At 43.9% G+C, this 16,619-nt stretch overlaps 1 protein-coding gene across 13 annotated transcripts in view; it reads left to right on the forward strand.

Annotated features, from left to right (window-relative positions):
- The first annotated feature begins 955 nt into the window (after nucleotides 1-955).
- Nucleotides 956-16,619, forward strand: part of ATL2 (atlastin GTPase 2) — an 86,061-nt gene continuing 70,397 nt past the window's right edge. For 2 of the 13 annotated variants that reach the window (XR_678049.2, XM_009442309.4), the window contains exon 1: nucleotides 2,147-2,353. Coding sequence is in view for 8 of the 13 variants with exons in the window: in XM_009442309.4 (XP_009440584.1) it covers nucleotides 2,236-2,353 (118 nt within the window). In the remaining 5 variants the exon portion in view is untranslated. Of the gene's footprint in view, nucleotides 1,519-2,099; nucleotides 2,354-2,686; nucleotides 3,391-16,619 lie in introns of those variants that run through there. The other 11 variants (XM_009442311.4, XM_063789986.1, XM_024354298.3 and 8 more) reach the window with 9 other exon arrangements.

Here is a 16,619-nt window from a genome sequence, read left to right on the forward strand (position 1 = left end):
TTGGTATTTTTGTGGAGATGGGGTTTCACCATGTTGGCCAGGCTAGTCTTGAACTCCTGACCTCAGGTGATCCCCCCACTTCGGCCTCCCAAAGTGCTGGGATTACAGGCATGAGCCACCACACCCAGCCTTTTTTTTTTTTTTTAAGTAAGCGTTTGACCTCTCTTGATTCAGGCATAGTAACCACAGATGGGGGAGAGAGTGGGTTTGGGAGCCAAGATAGGCAGAACACCAAAAACAGAAGAACATAGGCAAGGAAAAAAAAAAAAGAAAAGAGAAAAGCAAAGCAAAACACGAAACACATAGGGTAGCAGCCTAGATTAGTAGATAGAATTGAAGTCCTTAAAATCGAAGGCACAGTGAGGGAAACCATAAGGTCTTTTATTACATGTAAGATGTTCAATATCTTCCAAAGGACTGCCTATACTAAGCATAGAGGGTGATTTGGCTTAGGTGAACACTGCAGTTTGGTAAGGATTCAGGTAGCTTTTTGTTGTCACTGACTGTATCAACCTTAATTTAGCAAACGGCCTATGCTGTGCTGTTTGTAAATGGTTTTTTTCTATGCGCCTAAGCAAATGTTTTTTAGTGAGTAAATGACAGTAAACAAATCTTTGTAGAACAATCCTCGTGAAGATTTTTTTGCCCTTCTTCTCCTCCTCCTCCTCCTTCTTCTGCTTCTGCTTCTTCTTTTTCTTCCTTTTCAATACTACGTTTTTCAGGCCAATGATAAAACAGAAAATGTCTTGACAAAGTGAGCTCTCCAAATCATATATCACAAGGACGTAAGAGGACTATCACTTAACATGTTGATAAAGAGCCTGCCATCAATATGAACGAGGGGGAAGGGTAACTGTTCTTTAGATTGTGGAGGTGGTTCAAGTCCCAGAACTAGAACCTTAGTAACTGAAAGAATATTGCCAAGAACACGTATATAGTTATTCTCCTAGATTTATGTGACAATGATGACAAACTCCATATTCTGTTGAAATATATTTGGATGGGCCGGGCGCAGTGGCTCACGCCTGTAATCCCAGCACTTTGGGAGGCTGAGGCGGGTGGATCACGAGGTCAGTAGCTCAAGACCAGCCTGGCCAAGATGGTGAAATCCCGTCTCTATAAAAATACAAAAATTAGCAGGGTGTGGTGGCGGGGGACTGTAATCCCAGCTACTCCGCAGGCTGAGGCAGAGAATTGCTTGAACCCGGGAGGCGTGAGCCACCATGCCCTGCCTAGAACGGTATTTTGAAAGCTTCAATAACACCAGTGCTTTTCTAGAGATCGTGCAGGCTGTGAATTTTAGACTTATGAGAAGACCTGGACAAAACAGCTGTTTGTACACCCGGACATCTGTTTTTACTGGAGAAGAGGAATTTCTAATGCAGCTGGCAGCATGGTAAAAATCCAAAGGGATCATGTTTCACAGACGCCTCCACGGGCTGACTTGTAATTTAAAAAGTGACCTGAACTTTCTACTGGATGTCACTGGATCCCCAGAAGAAGGTTCATCACAATTAGGTAAGAACCTGCCACGATTCATTTTCCGATTAGAGTGCTTTCTGGCATGCCTCTGCAAGGTGCTAGGAGCACAGGGCCAGGGTATACACAGTTGAGAAGATGGGGGAAGGTCTCATAAGTAGATGGGGAGCGAATGCAAACAAACCTTAGGATGGTGGGGGGCGAGGGGAAGCAACAGTAGGGACCTGGGTGAGGAAAGAAAAGATCAAGAGGAAAAGCAGGGCACTGGCAACAACTTGGGGGGGGTGGATGGGGAGAGAGGAGGGGAATGGCTGTGATGAGGAGGGGGCGATGAAAAGGAGAGAAGGGGTGCGAAAGCCACCTCACGTGCAGGACGCACGAATCAATGATTAGAGATGTAAAGCGAATTGGGAGGGAGGGACTTAGTTCTCTGGAGATCCCTTCTGCGTTTGCAGAGCCTGGCCCAGCGCTAAGGGGGTGTGGTGCTGAGCTCAGGGAGGTGGGGGTGTGAGACGGCGGCGGCAGGGACACCCCCGCCCCAGTCCAACCAGAAACTTGGAGCCGGGGAGACGGATCTGCAGGCGGGCAGGGCGGGGGCGGAGCGAGCGAGCGATGGGCGGGGGCGGAGGGAGGGCGAGGAGATACAGGCGGAGGGCGGCGCTAGGACCCGCCGGCCACCCCGCCGGCTCCCGGGAGGTTGATAAAGCGGCGGCGGCGTTTGACGTCAGTGGGGAGTTAATTTTAAATCGGTACAAGATGGCGGAGGGGGACGAGGCAGCGCGAGGGCAGCAACCGCACCAGGGGCTGCGGCGCCGGCGGCGGACCAGCGACCCAACCGCCGCGGTTAACCACGTCTCGTCCACGACCTCCCTAGGTACGGGCCAGCGGGGCAGAGGCCGCGGGGCCCTGATGGGGAGAGGACGCTCGCTGCTCGGGCTCGCGGGCACCGGCCGCAGGCGGCGGGGTCGGAGTCCGCGGCTGGTTCAGGTCTCCTCCCGCCGCCGCGCCTGCCCGCCGGGCCTAGCCTCAGCCGCGCCCCGCGCTCCCGCAGCGCGCGGCCTGAAAGGGCGGCTCGTGGGCCGTGGCTCCAGTAGCTGCTGGGAGAACCAGTGGCGCGCGCGTCTGCGCCCGGCCCGGCCCCCTGCCCGCCAGCCCGCCGCGTGGCTGCCGCCGTGTCCGCCCCGACCTTAGGGGGCGGCCTTGAGCCGTGGCCGCCTGCCCGGGGCGCGGGGAGGTCGGCTGCGGCTCCGCTCCGTCAGGCGAGCTCCGGACGCGGCGGGGCGACCCGTTAGCTGGCGGGCGCTCGCTGTCCCTTGCGCGGACAGGGAGGAAGGGGTGGCCAGGGCACGATGGGCCCCGCGGAGGAGGAGGTCGCGCGGAGAGCAGACACCTTGCTGCCGGGTCCGAAAGCTCCTTAGACACCCTTCCTGGAGGGAACCGCAGTCCGCAGGCCAGGGCTCTGTCCCCGGGCTCGCGTTTCGGGGCTCCTCGGCTCTCGAACCCAGTCGCGCGGGTTGTGCGTGCCTAGGGTGCAAGTCCAGATTTTCGTGTCAAACTGGGGTTATGAGCCGTTTACGAGTCACTTGGACGATAGTAAGGCTTGATCACTCTGAAAGTGTCTGTGGTGTGAAGTCACCTGATCCTTGGCTCCCTGGTTTTGCTGAATGTGAGCTCCTACTTACTGTACGTGTACCAGGAGCGCCCCTGCCCCCTCGAAGACGCAGTTGCGTTGGCAGCGCAGTGTTGTGTATCCCTCTCACTCATAACACCCCTATTTATAGGAGTTTAGCATTTGATCTCTCACTGTGGTGCGAATTGATCGCATGAAATCCTGATTGAAAATTTTGATGGTACTTAAGAAAGGCATAAAGTTTTTTCAAAGGCTTATAAATAGTAAAAGCCTACGATTTGGTAAGTACGGCCAAGATAAGAGTTTATTATTAAATACAGATACGAGCTCGTGTCTTAAGATTTCTTTTTTTACGGTGTGTAAAGGTTTTGCTGGATAAAATGTAAAGCATTTTGGTATGATGTTAACCACAAGGACTCACTTTAATGGGAAAGTTTATTTGAAATATACTTCATCATTCCTGGTAGTCCTTGGCGCATGTCAGAGGTGATGACAGACTGGAGTTTTGCTAAGGGAAAAAGAAAAGGAAATAAAGCTTATTTTATTATTGTCTGCCAACCAAAACGCTTGACTGTTTGTACAGTGGTAGCACTCTGTAGAATAAAAAACTACCAAAGAAGCAGCTTCGCCTTAGATCTGTGCTGGTTGGATTTCTTAAGTAACTAGTTGTTTTGGAATGCGGATGGATTAATTTCGCTCTTTTGGTCGGACCCTAGGGGAAGAAGTGTGTGTTCTTTTCTTTCTTTCTTTCTCTTTCTTTCTTTCCTTTTTTTGAGGTAAGAGTTTTAGATGCAGTTTCAAAATATTCTATGTATTTACCTTATTAGAAGAAACATAAATTTATACTTCATTTATGGTTGTGAACGTTGTTGTGCTGCGGTATCTTGAGAAGAGATGATACTCTTCAGATTGTTGTTGAAATAGGGCCCACCATTTATTATTTAATAAATGCTTTTGTCTGCTACTCATAGGTTTTTGTCCTTTGTTTTTTAGGACGGATCAGCAAGACCTTCACTTGATAGCCATTCCTAGCAAATGATTGCCTAAAACAGTCCCTGTACCTGCTAATTTGCTCCGAGTCACTCATTAATGAGTTAAAAACTAAATGAGCTTGGTAGGATTTGTGTTTAAAGTGAGAAGAAGCAGACTGAATGAAAAGGACTCATCTATTTTTGACTGTGTAGAAACTCTTTGTCTCCCTCTGCTTCCTGGAGAAATAGCTTCAAAAACCAAGTTGGGGTCAAGTGTCACTTTAGTAGTTTAGTGTTAGGGAGAGGCTTTGTGTTTATTCTTTTAGGAATGTAGGATCTTTAGAAAGCAAATAAGTACTCATTTTATTGGCTTTTTAAGTTGATAGGATTCTGTAGATATGATTAAATCTATTTAGTAAAGTGTTTTGAAATTCTTCGAAATTATTTAGGGAGAAGGAGCTGCCTTACAGTAAAGATATTATAGGGAAAAGAAACCCTGAGTGAAAATAAGATTATGGCCTTAAGTCGAGTGCACATAGGTGTATTTCAGGATTCGTTTTTCTGTGACTGTATTGTAACTTTAAAGTTTTGGAATATTCACAAGTATAAGTAACTTTCTTGAAATTGTTAGACCTTTTCCAAAATTAGGCTTTTTCCACAGTTGGTATTAGGCAGCTAGCTGCTAAGAGTACGGGGAGACTGATTAACTAGTTTGATAATGCTGGATGGAGTTCAACATATGTTTTTTAAATTTTGGGACTTCATAGCAAGATGTATTAAAAAATTGTTTGTGGTCATTTGGAAGACCTGTTTGACACACACAATTGTCAGCAAAGCTGTTTGTCAGGCCCTTAAAAAGTTAAGAGCCAGAAATGTAAGGCATAGGAGTAGAAGTTAAACTTTTTGGTAATGGTGGTTTAGAGCTTTACAGTGCAAAGATTTTCTCCAGATAGGTGCAGGGAAGCAGCTTTCTTCTTTTTAAAGTGTAACGGTATTCTGATTTTGTAGACATTTTGGGTTTTCAAAGTCCAGGTGTATTATTTACTTTCTAGAAAATTTGAGAGTTATTTACTTTAAGGAATGTAGATGTGAATATAGAATAACCGAACTTGATTCCACAGTGAATTCATTACTTTAGTAGGTTTCTTCCTATCCGTTAGTCCTCCACACAGCACATGATACACAATACTCGAGGGCTTTCTCTATGGCTTTAAAAATGGATAGCAGGCTGAGTGCGGTGGCTCACGCCTGTAATCCCAGCACTTTCGGAGGCTGAGGCAGGTGGATCACCTGAGGTCAGGAGTTCGAGACCAGCCTGACCAACATGGAGAAACCCCCTCTCTACTAAAAATGCAAAATTAGCCGGGTGTGGTGGCGCATGGCTGTAATCCCAGCTACTTAGGAGGCTGAGGCAGGAGAATCGCTTGAACCTGGGAGGTGGAGGTTGCAGTGAGCCGAGATCATGCCATTGCACTCTAGCCTGGGCAACAAGAGCGAAACTCTGTCTCCCCCATAAAAAGGATAGCAGGAAGAAAATACCAACCTGAAAATATGATGGCAGTAGGATAATACTTGGTAGATATTATAGAAAGAAGTAGAACAATTAGTAAAGGAAGTAGAACAATTCTGTTTGTTATGGTCATGGAGAAGCATGAAGTATTCAGAAGTGCAAAGCCAAAATAACTTTTACAAATGATTTTCCAAGTTATGGAATGTGTCTCTGTGTGCTTGGGTATATACACATATTGCTAAACTTGGATACAGTTTTTTAAAAATGTGTGTATTTAAGTAGCCACCTTCACTACCTACTCTGAGACAAATGGCTGTGTGGTGTATGGTCGGATGATAGCTACTAGAAACAACTTTTAAGTCATAAAAGACTAACATCCTCTGTTTTCCCAAGGAGATAATATGTACTTTTGATTGACCTTGGATTTGGTCTTCGGACCAGTACAAGTAGAATGTAGGGGATTCCCTTGCTAAGCTACTAGCTTAATAAAAAGTATTCATACAACTCCTGTTCATACAACTTTATGATTGGTCCCCAAACAACCACTTAGAGGCTAGCTGGATATCCTGCTGGCCAGTAACTCTAATAACTTGTTGGAGAAGTATGTAACTGGTGAAGAATACTTATCTAGGTTCTCTAGTACATTTTATCTTTTATTGCAAAGATGCTCTGATTGTGGCGGCAATGCTTCTTTAATCATAGGGAGGATAATGTAGTGGGAAAAGAATGAGGAATCAAATGAGTGATTTCACTTAAACTCTCTGAGCCTGGAGCCCTCATATACGGTAGTGATAATCCGTAACAAGGCTGTCGTGGGAAACAGATGATAGGGTGCAAGTGTTTTGTAGTACTTTACAGTTTGTAAAACTGTCTTAAGGCACAGTAACATATATGTAAGAATGTACCAGTGTGGCTACTTGTGTTATTATGCTATTACATATAATGTGTATATTTGCAATAAAAAGTTATAATGTTTTCCTGTGGACAGAGATTTAGTTTGGGCAAGGGTGGTAGGCAAGTTTTAAATTTTAGCTGTAAAATGCTGATAATATGTTCATGATAGGGTTATTATAAGTATCAAATGTGTTAAAAGTGCTTAACCCAGTGCCAAATATTCTGTCAGAGGTGGTTATTACCATAATGGGTGGTTATTTAAGATGAGACTTTGAACTAAAAATTCATTTTCAAAATAGGCAACTTGGAAGGTGTTTGTTCAGTTATTAACATAAGATGTGATTATTCATGCTTCTTAGCTATCTTCATTTTAATAAATGTGCATTTTAGACAATTTAATCCTGTGGCAAAGTAGTTCTTCTGGAATTGTTTATTTCAATTACAGGATTTCATATGAGTTAATTTCATAGTTTAAGGTTATGGCAGTTTCCAAGTACAGTTGTCCCTTGGTATCCATGGGAAATTAGTTCCAGAACCTCCCTCTGATGACAGAATTCAAGGATGTTCCAGTCCCTGGAACATGGTATAGTATTTGCATATAACCTATGTACATCCTCCCGTACACTTTAATCTCTACACTATAATACCTAATACAATGTAAATCATTGTTATACTATATGCTTGGGGAATAATGACAAGAAAAAATTGTACATGTTCAGTACAGATGCAGTTAAAAGAATTTTTCTGTTCCTGGTTGTTTGAATTCATGGATGTAGAACCCATAGATATGGAGGGCTGACTTGACTGTATAGTGCATTGGCTTTTCAAACAGTAAATCTGCAAAATCTAACTTGGGTCTGTTATGCACAGGATTGCCAAAAAAAAAAAAAAAAAACAATTAACATGAAACCATACTAACAGTGAATCTCATAAAAACCTTATTTTTCCCTTCATTTAATGCTTTAGAATAGAGTCATGGACAGTGATTAGAACTACATCCATCTTTAACATTTTAACTTGAGTTCTGTAAACTTCCTATGATTTTGAAATGGATTTAGAATGGAGGCTTGGATTTTAATACTAGGTCTATGATGTTTTATTTTTATGTATTTATTTATTTTGAGACAGAGTCTCCCTCTGTCACCCAGGCTGGAGTACAGTGGCGTGATCTTGGCTCACTGCAATCTCCACCTCGTGGGTTCAAGCGATTCTTGTGCCTCAGCCCCTGAGTATCTGGGACTACAGGCACGTGCCACCACGTCCAGCTAATTTTTGTATTTTTAGTAGAGACAGGGTTTCACCATGTTGGCCAGGCTGGTCTCGAACTCCTGACCTCAGGTGATCCACCCACCTTGGCCTCCCAAAGTGCTGAGATTACAGACATGAGCCACCGCACCCTGCCTGGGTCTGTAATGTTTTTCTGTAACATTTTTTTTTCTTCCCAGTGGTTAATATCTACCCTAGCAAACTTACAGTAATTTTTTTTTTAATTTTGTTTTGTTTCTATGTTTTTTGAAACGAGGTCTTGCACTGTTGCCCAGGCTGGAGTGCAGTGGCGTGATCACCGCGGTTTTGACCTCCCTGGCTCAAGTAATCTTCCTGAATCAGCTTCTTCAGTAACTAAGACTACAGGAGTGTGCTACCACACCTGGCTAGTTTTTAAAATTTTTTGTGGAGATGTGGTCTCCCTGTGTTGTCCAGGTTAGTCTCAAACTTCTGGACTCAAGTGATCCTTCCATCTCTGCCTCCCAAGTGTTGGGATTACAGGCATCATTCACCACACCCAGCCATTTCTTTCTTTCTTTTTTTTTTAAATTAAAGAGATAAAAGCTATAAATGCCATTTAGAAATCTGAAAGCCTTCTATAAAGAAACTCGGCAAAGGAGGAAAGTTGGCACGGTAAATGGGGAGCTTTTTAAAAATTTCAGTGAATGAATTTGTGGGATGCCAAAAGTTGGTTTAATTTCACCTTTATCAGAATGGGGGAGTTGATTTTTGCCATTTCCTAATCTTTTTTATCTTTTTGTATTTTTTTCCTTATTTTTTTCCCCCCGAGATAGGGGCTAGCCTTGTTGCACAGGCTGGAGTGCAGTGGCTCAATCATAGCTCGCTGCAACCTTGAACTTCTGGGGTGCACCCCCCACCCCCGCCATTTCAGCTTACTATGTAGCTAGGTCTACCAGCTTGCACTACCCTGCTGGGCCAGGGGATGATTTTTTTGTTTTGTTTTGAGATCGAGTCTTGTTCTGTCGCTCAGGCTGGAGTGCAGTGGCACAGTCTTGGCTCACTGCAACCTCCACCTCTGGGTTCAAGAGATTCTCCTGCCTCAGCCTCCCAAGTAGCTGGGACTACAGGCGCCTGCTACCACGCCTAATTTTTGTATTTTTTAGTAGAGACGGGTCTTACCACGTTGGTCAGGCTGGTCTCAAACTTCTGACCACAAGTGATCCGCCCGCCTTGGGCTCCCAAAGTGCTGGGATTACAGGCATGAACCACTGTGCTGGCTGGGTTGATTTTTTTTTTTTTTTTTTTTGAGACAGAGTCTCACTCTGTCTCCCCGGCTGGAGCGCAATGGCGCGATCTTGGCTCACTGTAACCTCCGCCTCCCAGGTTCAAGTGATTCTCTTGCCTTAGCCTCCCGAGCAGCTGAGATTACAGGTGCCCGCCACCGTGCCCGGCTAATTTTTGTATTTTTAGTAGAGACAGACCAGGCTGGTTTCAAACTCCTGACCTCAGGTGATCCACCCACCTCGGCCCCCAAAGTGCTGGGATTACAGGTGTGAGCGACCGCCCGGTCTTGATTTTCTTTTTTTTTTTTTTTTGAGACGGAGTCTCGCTGTCTCCGGGGTTGGAGTGCAGTGGCGGGATCTCGGCTCACTGCAGGCTCCGCCCCCCGGGGTTCACGCCGTTCTTCTGCCTGGGCCTCCCGAGTACCTGGGACTGCAGGCGCCCGCCCCCTCGCCCGGCTAATTTTTTGTATTTTTTTAGTAGAGACGGGGGGGTTTCACCGTGTTAGCCAGGATGGTCTCAATCTCCTGACCTCGTGATCCACCTGCCTCGGCTTCCCAAGGTGCTGGGATTACTGGCGTGAGCCACCGCGCCCGGCCTTGATTTTTTTTAATGACAAATCCGAGAGAAGTTTTGACGGGAAAACACCCCTGTTCTTAGAATTTTTTCAAGATGGCTATTAATAGCATCTTCATAAATTGCTGTTTTCTTTTTATCAGCACTTTAATTTTTATTTTTTATTTATGTACTTATTTTTGAGATAGGGTCTCAAATATGGAGACCTTCTGGGCTCAAGCGAACCTCCTGCCTTAGTCTCCTGAGTAGCTGGGACTTACAGGTGTGTGCCACCATGCCTGGCTAATTAAAAAAAAAAAATTGGCCGAGCATGGTGGCTCACGACTGTAATCCCAGCACTTTGGTAGGCTAAGGCGGGTGGATGACAAAGTCAGGAGTTCGAGACCAGCCTGACCAACATAGTGAAACCCCGTCTCTACTAAAAAAATTTATTTTTTCTTTGAGACAGAGTCTTACTCTGTCTCCCAGGCTGGAGTGCAGTAGAGCAATCTCGGCTCACTCTTCCTTCTGAGTTCAAGCGATTCTCGTGCCTCTGCCTCCCAAGTAGCTGGGATTACAGGCATGTGCCACCACGCCCAGCTAATTTTGTATTTTTAGTAGAGATGGGGCTTCACTATGTTGGTCAGGCTGGTCTCGAACTCCTGACCTCAGGTGATCCACCCACCTTGGCCTCCCAAAGTGCTGGGATTACAGGTGTGAGACACTGCACCTGGCCTGACATGTACATTTTCAAGAAAAAGCTAGATCCATTCAGAAAGGTTTTACCCATTTATTCATCAGGGTTAGGTTTGTGCTTGTTTGCAAGTACCTTTGTTCACAGTGGGTGTTAATTAAAAATAAATGCCAACATATAGGTAAAAATGGGCATATTACAGTTTAATTTGCAATTTTTTGATTGTAGTTGATGTTGGAATAGTGATATGGAAATTGAAAATGTGAATTAGTTTATTTACTTTTTTAGAGATGAGGTATCACTATGTTGCCCAGGCTAGTCTCGAACTCCTGGGGTTAAGCGATCCTCCAACCTCCACCTCTCAGTGCTGGGATTACAGGCGTAAGTTACTGTGCCCAGCTCTGACTTCTTTTTATTGATTGCTTTTTAATGTTTTTTGAGCATTTCCCAGTATTTTATTATTTTGTAAAAGCCTGTTTGCATGCAGGAAATTATTTTTCATATTTGCTTTTTAATTTTGTATTTTTTTGGTGAGAATTGTGTGTGTTGGTTTCTTTCATGTTTTTCTTAAATAAATTGGCAATTTTTTTGAACTTATTAGTGGTAGTCTTAGTCTTTAGGCATGCTATTGGAGTACTTTTAAAAAGTTGTTATGGCTGGGTGCAGTGGCTCATGCCTGTAATCCCAGCACTTTGGGAGGCCAGGGCGGGTGGATCACCTGAGGTCGGGAGTTCGAGACCAGCCTGACCAACATGGAGAAACCCTGCCTCTACTAAAAATACAAAATTAGCCGGGCGTGGTGGCACATGCCTGTAATCCCAGCTACTAGGGAGGCTAAGGCAGGAGAATCGCTTGAACCTGGGAGGTGGAGGTTGAGGTGAGCTGAGATTGCACCATTGCGCTCCAGCCTGGGCAACAAGAGTGAAACTCCGTCTCAAAAAAAAAAAAAAATTACGTCCTTATTTTAGAGTCCAGGCGCGGTGGCTCACGCCTGTAATGCCAGCCCTTGGGGAGGCTGAGGTGGGTGGATCATGAGGTCAGGAGATAGAGGCCATCCTGGCTAACACAGTGAAACCCCATCTCTACTAAAAATACAAAAAATTAGCCGGGCGTGGTGGCAGGCGCCTGTAGTCCCAGCTACTCGGGAGCCTGAGGCAAGAGAATGGTGTGAACCCGGGAGGTGGAGCTTGCAGTGAGCCGAGATCGCGCCTCTGCACTCCAGACTGGGAGAGAGAGCGAGACTCCGTCTCAAAAAAAAAAAAAAAAAAAAAAAAAAAAAAAAAAAAATTGTTTTAGGCCGGGCGTGGTGGCTTACGTTTGTAATCCCAGCACTTTAGGAGGCCAAGGTGGGCGGATCACCTGATGTTAGAAGTTCGAGACCAGCCCGGACAACATGGTGAAACCCCATCTCTACTAAAAATACAAAAATTAGCTGGGCATGGTGGCAAGCGCCTGTAATCCCAGCTACTCCAGAGGCTGAGGCTGGAGAATCACTTGAACCCTGGAGGCGGAGGTGGCAGTGAGCCGAGATCGCACCATTGCACTCCAGCCTGGGTGAAAAGAGTGAAACTCCGTCTCAAAAAAAAAAAAAGTTGTTTTAAATTGTTTTTTTTTTTTTTTTTTTTTTTTTTTTTGAGATGGATTCTTGCTCTGTTGCCCAGGCTGGAGTGCAGTGGCTCACTGCAAGCTCCGCCTTCCGGGTTCATGGTATTCTCCTGCCTCAGCCTCTGTAGTAACTGGGACTACAGGCGCCCGCCACCATGCCCGGCTAATTTTTTTTGTATTTTTAATAGAGACGGGGTTTCACCGTGTTAGCCAGGATGTTCTCGATCTCCTGACCTCGTTATCTGCCCGCCTTGGCCTCCCAAAGTGCTGAGATTATAGGCATGAGCCACCGCGCCCGGCCTTAAATTGTTAATCATATATTGATTGTTTATTGTCGGAGAGTGGGCATCTGTTTCAGTGCCTAGTAGCGTGGTAGAAGAAAAGCAAGCTTAGAAGCTAGGTTCAGATCTCTACAAATAAGTTTTAGTTTCCTAAAACCTAAAAAAAACCTACCTGAAAAGTTCTAGGATTAAAAGATAATGTCTTGGCTGTGTACGGTGGCTCGTGCCTTTAATCCCAGCACTTTGGGAGGCTGAGGCTGCAGGATGGAGCTGAGCCTGGGCGACATAGTGAGACTCTGTTGCTAAAAAAAATAATAATAGTAATAAAGATAATGTCTTAAAGCGTTTGGCATGTACTGAGTGCACAAAGTTATCATCTCTTCTCTTGAGGGTAGGACATGAAGGGGCTGGGGTTAGTTTTCTTTTGGGACTAGAGGCCGGAATGGGACAGGCAAATAGGGGACCATACTTAGACAAATAATTAGCTTTTTTCCCTTGATAGTTTTAGTTGACATACTGTGTACCTACCTTATAAAAGGGCTTTTGAGCTGCTTATAGTGAATACCTACAAAAAATAATGTAGACAGATGCTTGTTCTAAGCTTTCACGTAGATCATAGAGACTTTATGCATATTTGTGAGTTAAGTTTATCGTTAAGCTTATATGTTCTGAAGTAGAAATTGCCGTGTGCTAGAGTTGTTGAGGAATACTTCATGGAAGAGGGAGGCTTTGTCGTGCTTTGAAGAATGGGTAGATCTTAGAGAGCAAAGTGTAGGCTATGCCACTGGTTTGAAGATAAAAAGATAGGCAGTATTTTGGTAACTTTTTATGACATAATTTAAGCATCTGACCCTGATTTCTGAGAATTTTCAATCTAAAAGAGATGCTTAAAAAATACTTAAAAGCAATTAGATAGAGGCAACTGAAAGACCAAATGGTATTAGAGTATGTTTAATAAAAAAAGGAATGGGGCTATTTTTCTGTAGCCAAATAGAGCAAATAATTGGTTTAAATAACTGGATAATTCCTGGAAAAATTATCTGAGGAGCTGAAAATGCAACTTAAAAACTGTGCTAACGTCTCCTTCCTTCCTCCTGTTTTTGAGCGTGTGTGTTTATTTACTACAAGGAATCCTGACATGTACCCTCAAATTGCCAAACTAGTGAGAGGGGACAAAAGGAGAGTATAGTGCGAAGCTCTGACTTTATCTTTGTTTTTTTTTTGTTTTTTTTTTTTCAAATTAGTCACATTTTATCTAGTTGGAGGGATGTTTATTTGTCTCCTTTTGGCACCATTCCCTTCTTTTCACAGCTGCTCTTGTAGTAGGAATTTTGTCTGTATTGAGCCAAGTCTGGAATTTGAGTGAATACTTATCTCTTTTTTTGAGACAGAGTTTAGCTCTTGTCGCCCAGGCTGGAGTGCAATGGCGCGATCTTGGCTCACTGAAACCTCTGCTTCCCAGATTCAAACCATTCTCCTGCCTCAGCCTTCCGAGTAACTGGGATTTTAGGTACACACCACCACACCTGGCGAATTTTTTTCTTTTTGAGATGGAGTCTCATTCTGTCACCCAGGAATGATCTCTGCTCACTGCAACCTCTGCTTCCAGGGTTCGAGTGATTCTCCTGCCTCAGCCTCCCAAGTAGCTTGGACTACGGGTACCCGCCCTCACGCCCGGCTAATTTTTTTGTATTTTTAGTAGAGACGGGGTTTCACTATGTTGGGCAGGCTGGTCTCGAACTCCTGACCTCGTGATCCACCCACCTTGGCCTCCGAAAGTGCTAAGATTACAGGTGTGAGTCACTGCGCCTGGCCAATTTTTTGTATTTTTAGTAGAGACAGGGTTTCACCATGTTGGCAAGGCTGGTCTTGAACTCCTGACCTCAGGTGTTCTGCCTGCTTCGGCCTCCCAAAGTGCTGGGATTACAGGTGTGAGCCACTGTGCCCGGCCTTCTCTTTTTTTAAACTGCTGCTGTAACAGTCATCTGAGGTAGAGAGATGTGGCAGAATGGAACTTAGTGTCTAAATTTCCAGAGTATTGGCTTAAAGCTTTTTGAAATTTGTCATAATAGCCCTATTCGATCTAAATGTCTATTCTAAATTTAAATATTCTAAATTTATGTGTGTGTGTGTATGTATGTATGTATATATGATTTCCTTGCTAACTGGCTATCCCAAATTTCAGAGTTCTTTTATGGGCTTGATACTTTACAACTCTTAAACAAAGTAATTTTTTTTTTTTTTTTTTGAGACGGAGTCTCGCTCTGTACCCCAGGCTGGAGTGCAGTGGCGTGATCTCAGCTCACTGCAAGCTCCGCCTCCCGAGTTCACGCCATTCTCCTGCCTCAGCGTCCCTAGTAGCTGGGACTACAGGCGTGTGCCACCACGCCTGGCTAATTTTTTGTATTTTTTAGTAGAGATGGAGTTTCACCATGTTAGCCAGGATGGTCTCGATCTCCTGACCTCGTGATCCACCCGCCTCGGCCTCCCAAAGTGCTGGGATTACAGGCGTGAGACACTGTGCCTGGCCAACAAAGTTATTTTTTGAGCCTAAAAGAGAATTCTTAAACTATATGCCTGAGTCAAGGAAACCTTCTGTGTTTTCGATTAATTCTTGATCCGTGTGCTACAAAATCTTGGAGCTCTTAGAGTCATTGTACTAAAAATACTTCCGGAAATAGGAATGTAGTACATTGTCGTTTTATAAGGCATGTAAGAAAAGTGAGTGTTTCATATAACAAATATGGAATAATTTGGCCTAAGGCCACAGAGAATGATGTTTAAGAACTAGCGCTTCCATTTTTACTGTCACCTCTTGACTTTGGGCTTCTCACTTTATATTCGGGCTCTTGAAATTGCCTTATATCTGATTTGCTCATTACACTTCTTACTCATCACTCTGAGTTTATCTCTGCAACACAGCTTTGATTCTCTCTCTCCTCTGCTCTGAAATTGTCAGTGGTATTCCTCAGGGTTGATGTCCAACATTCTCAGACTATACTTTTATTTTTATTTTATTTTATTTTTTGAGATGGAGTCTCACTCTGTTGCCCAGGCTGGAGTGCAGTGGTACAATCTCGGCTCACTGCAACCTCTGCCTCCCGGGTTCAAGTGATTCTCCTGCCTCAGCCTCCTGAGTAGCTGGTATTACAGGCATCCGCCACCATGCCCGGGTAATTTTTGTATTTTTAGTAGAGACGGGGTTTCACCATGTTGGTCAGGCTGGTCTCCAACTCCTGACCTCATGATCTGCCTGCCTTGGCCTCCCAAAGTGCTGGGATTACAGGCGTGAGCCACTGTGCCCGGCCTAGACTACATTTTTTAAGTTAGCCTTAATCTGATCCTCAGGGCTTAAGAGATGCAGCCGTTTTCAGAATGTCTTTATTGATAACCCTAGTTCAGATAATCCAAAAAGGGCTACTTTTGTACTCAAATAGCATTTCCTTTATATTACAGTATCCTTTTATACTTTTTGTGTTAGAACCGTTAAGAGTAAAGACTGTTATTATTGAATTATACTTCTGTCTAGGATAGTGCCTTGCTCTCTAGTTACCAGTGTGAAGTAGGTAGGGTGGGAGGTCTTCCTCGTAATTCATGACACATTGGATAGTAGGTGTCCTGAGAATTGTTGGAGTTGGTGAATAGGAAACAGTGAGTTGCACATTTACTTATATTTAAATATATGTGCTTATCTTGCCAAAGATGGGCAAATATACTTTTATTGCATCTTATATTTTAAAGGTATGCAATTTAATACTTGCCCTTCTAGAAAGTTTATGAAGAAAAAATTGTTCCCCAAATATTGGGAGACAGTGTAAATGATTTGCTGACTGTATAAATACATATTAACTAGGGAATTTTTGGAAAAATAGCTGTATGCCAAGATTTGTTATAGAGATGATAAATAACCCCCCCCCCATCTTTTTAATAAACAGCTTGTATTTTTGGTAGCTTTTTTCAGGTTTCTATAAGTACTGAGCATATAAGAATTCAGATCTGAGTTTATTCAGCAAACATGCTCATTTGATAATAAAGGTGCTAACAGTTTGGCTTAGTTGGAAGATGATGCATTTTGACAATTACAAAGACCTGGTTGTGCATCCTCAGTTGATTACTTACAAAATGTGTATCCTTGCAGATTGCTTAGTCTGAGCTTCAGTGTCCTCCTTTATGGAAACAAGGAAACTCATAGCTACTCCACAAAGTGATTTTGAGGTTTAAAGAGATAATCGGCACATAGTAGGCACTCTGTGTTTTTCACTCTTCTGTAGTAAAAGCTACAACACCTAAAATTATTTCATACAGTGAATTATTTTGAGGGATGAGAAAGTTACTAATAATGTTTTCCTCTTTTCCTCCAGATGTCCATGTCTTTCAGTTCTTTGCTCAAATGTCATCTTGTAGGAGAAGTTATCTCTGACTGTTGTCTTCAATGACAACTCCTGCCTCCATTTCCCTTGGGTCGCTTTACTTTTCTCTGTAGCACTTAACA

Source organism: Pan troglodytes, chromosome 12 (genome assembly GCF_028858775.2).
Source record: "Pan troglodytes isolate AG18354 chromosome 12, NHGRI_mPanTro3-v2.0_pri, whole genome shotgun sequence".
Taxonomy (NCBI): domain Eukaryota; kingdom Metazoa; phylum Chordata; class Mammalia; order Primates; family Hominidae; genus Pan; species Pan troglodytes.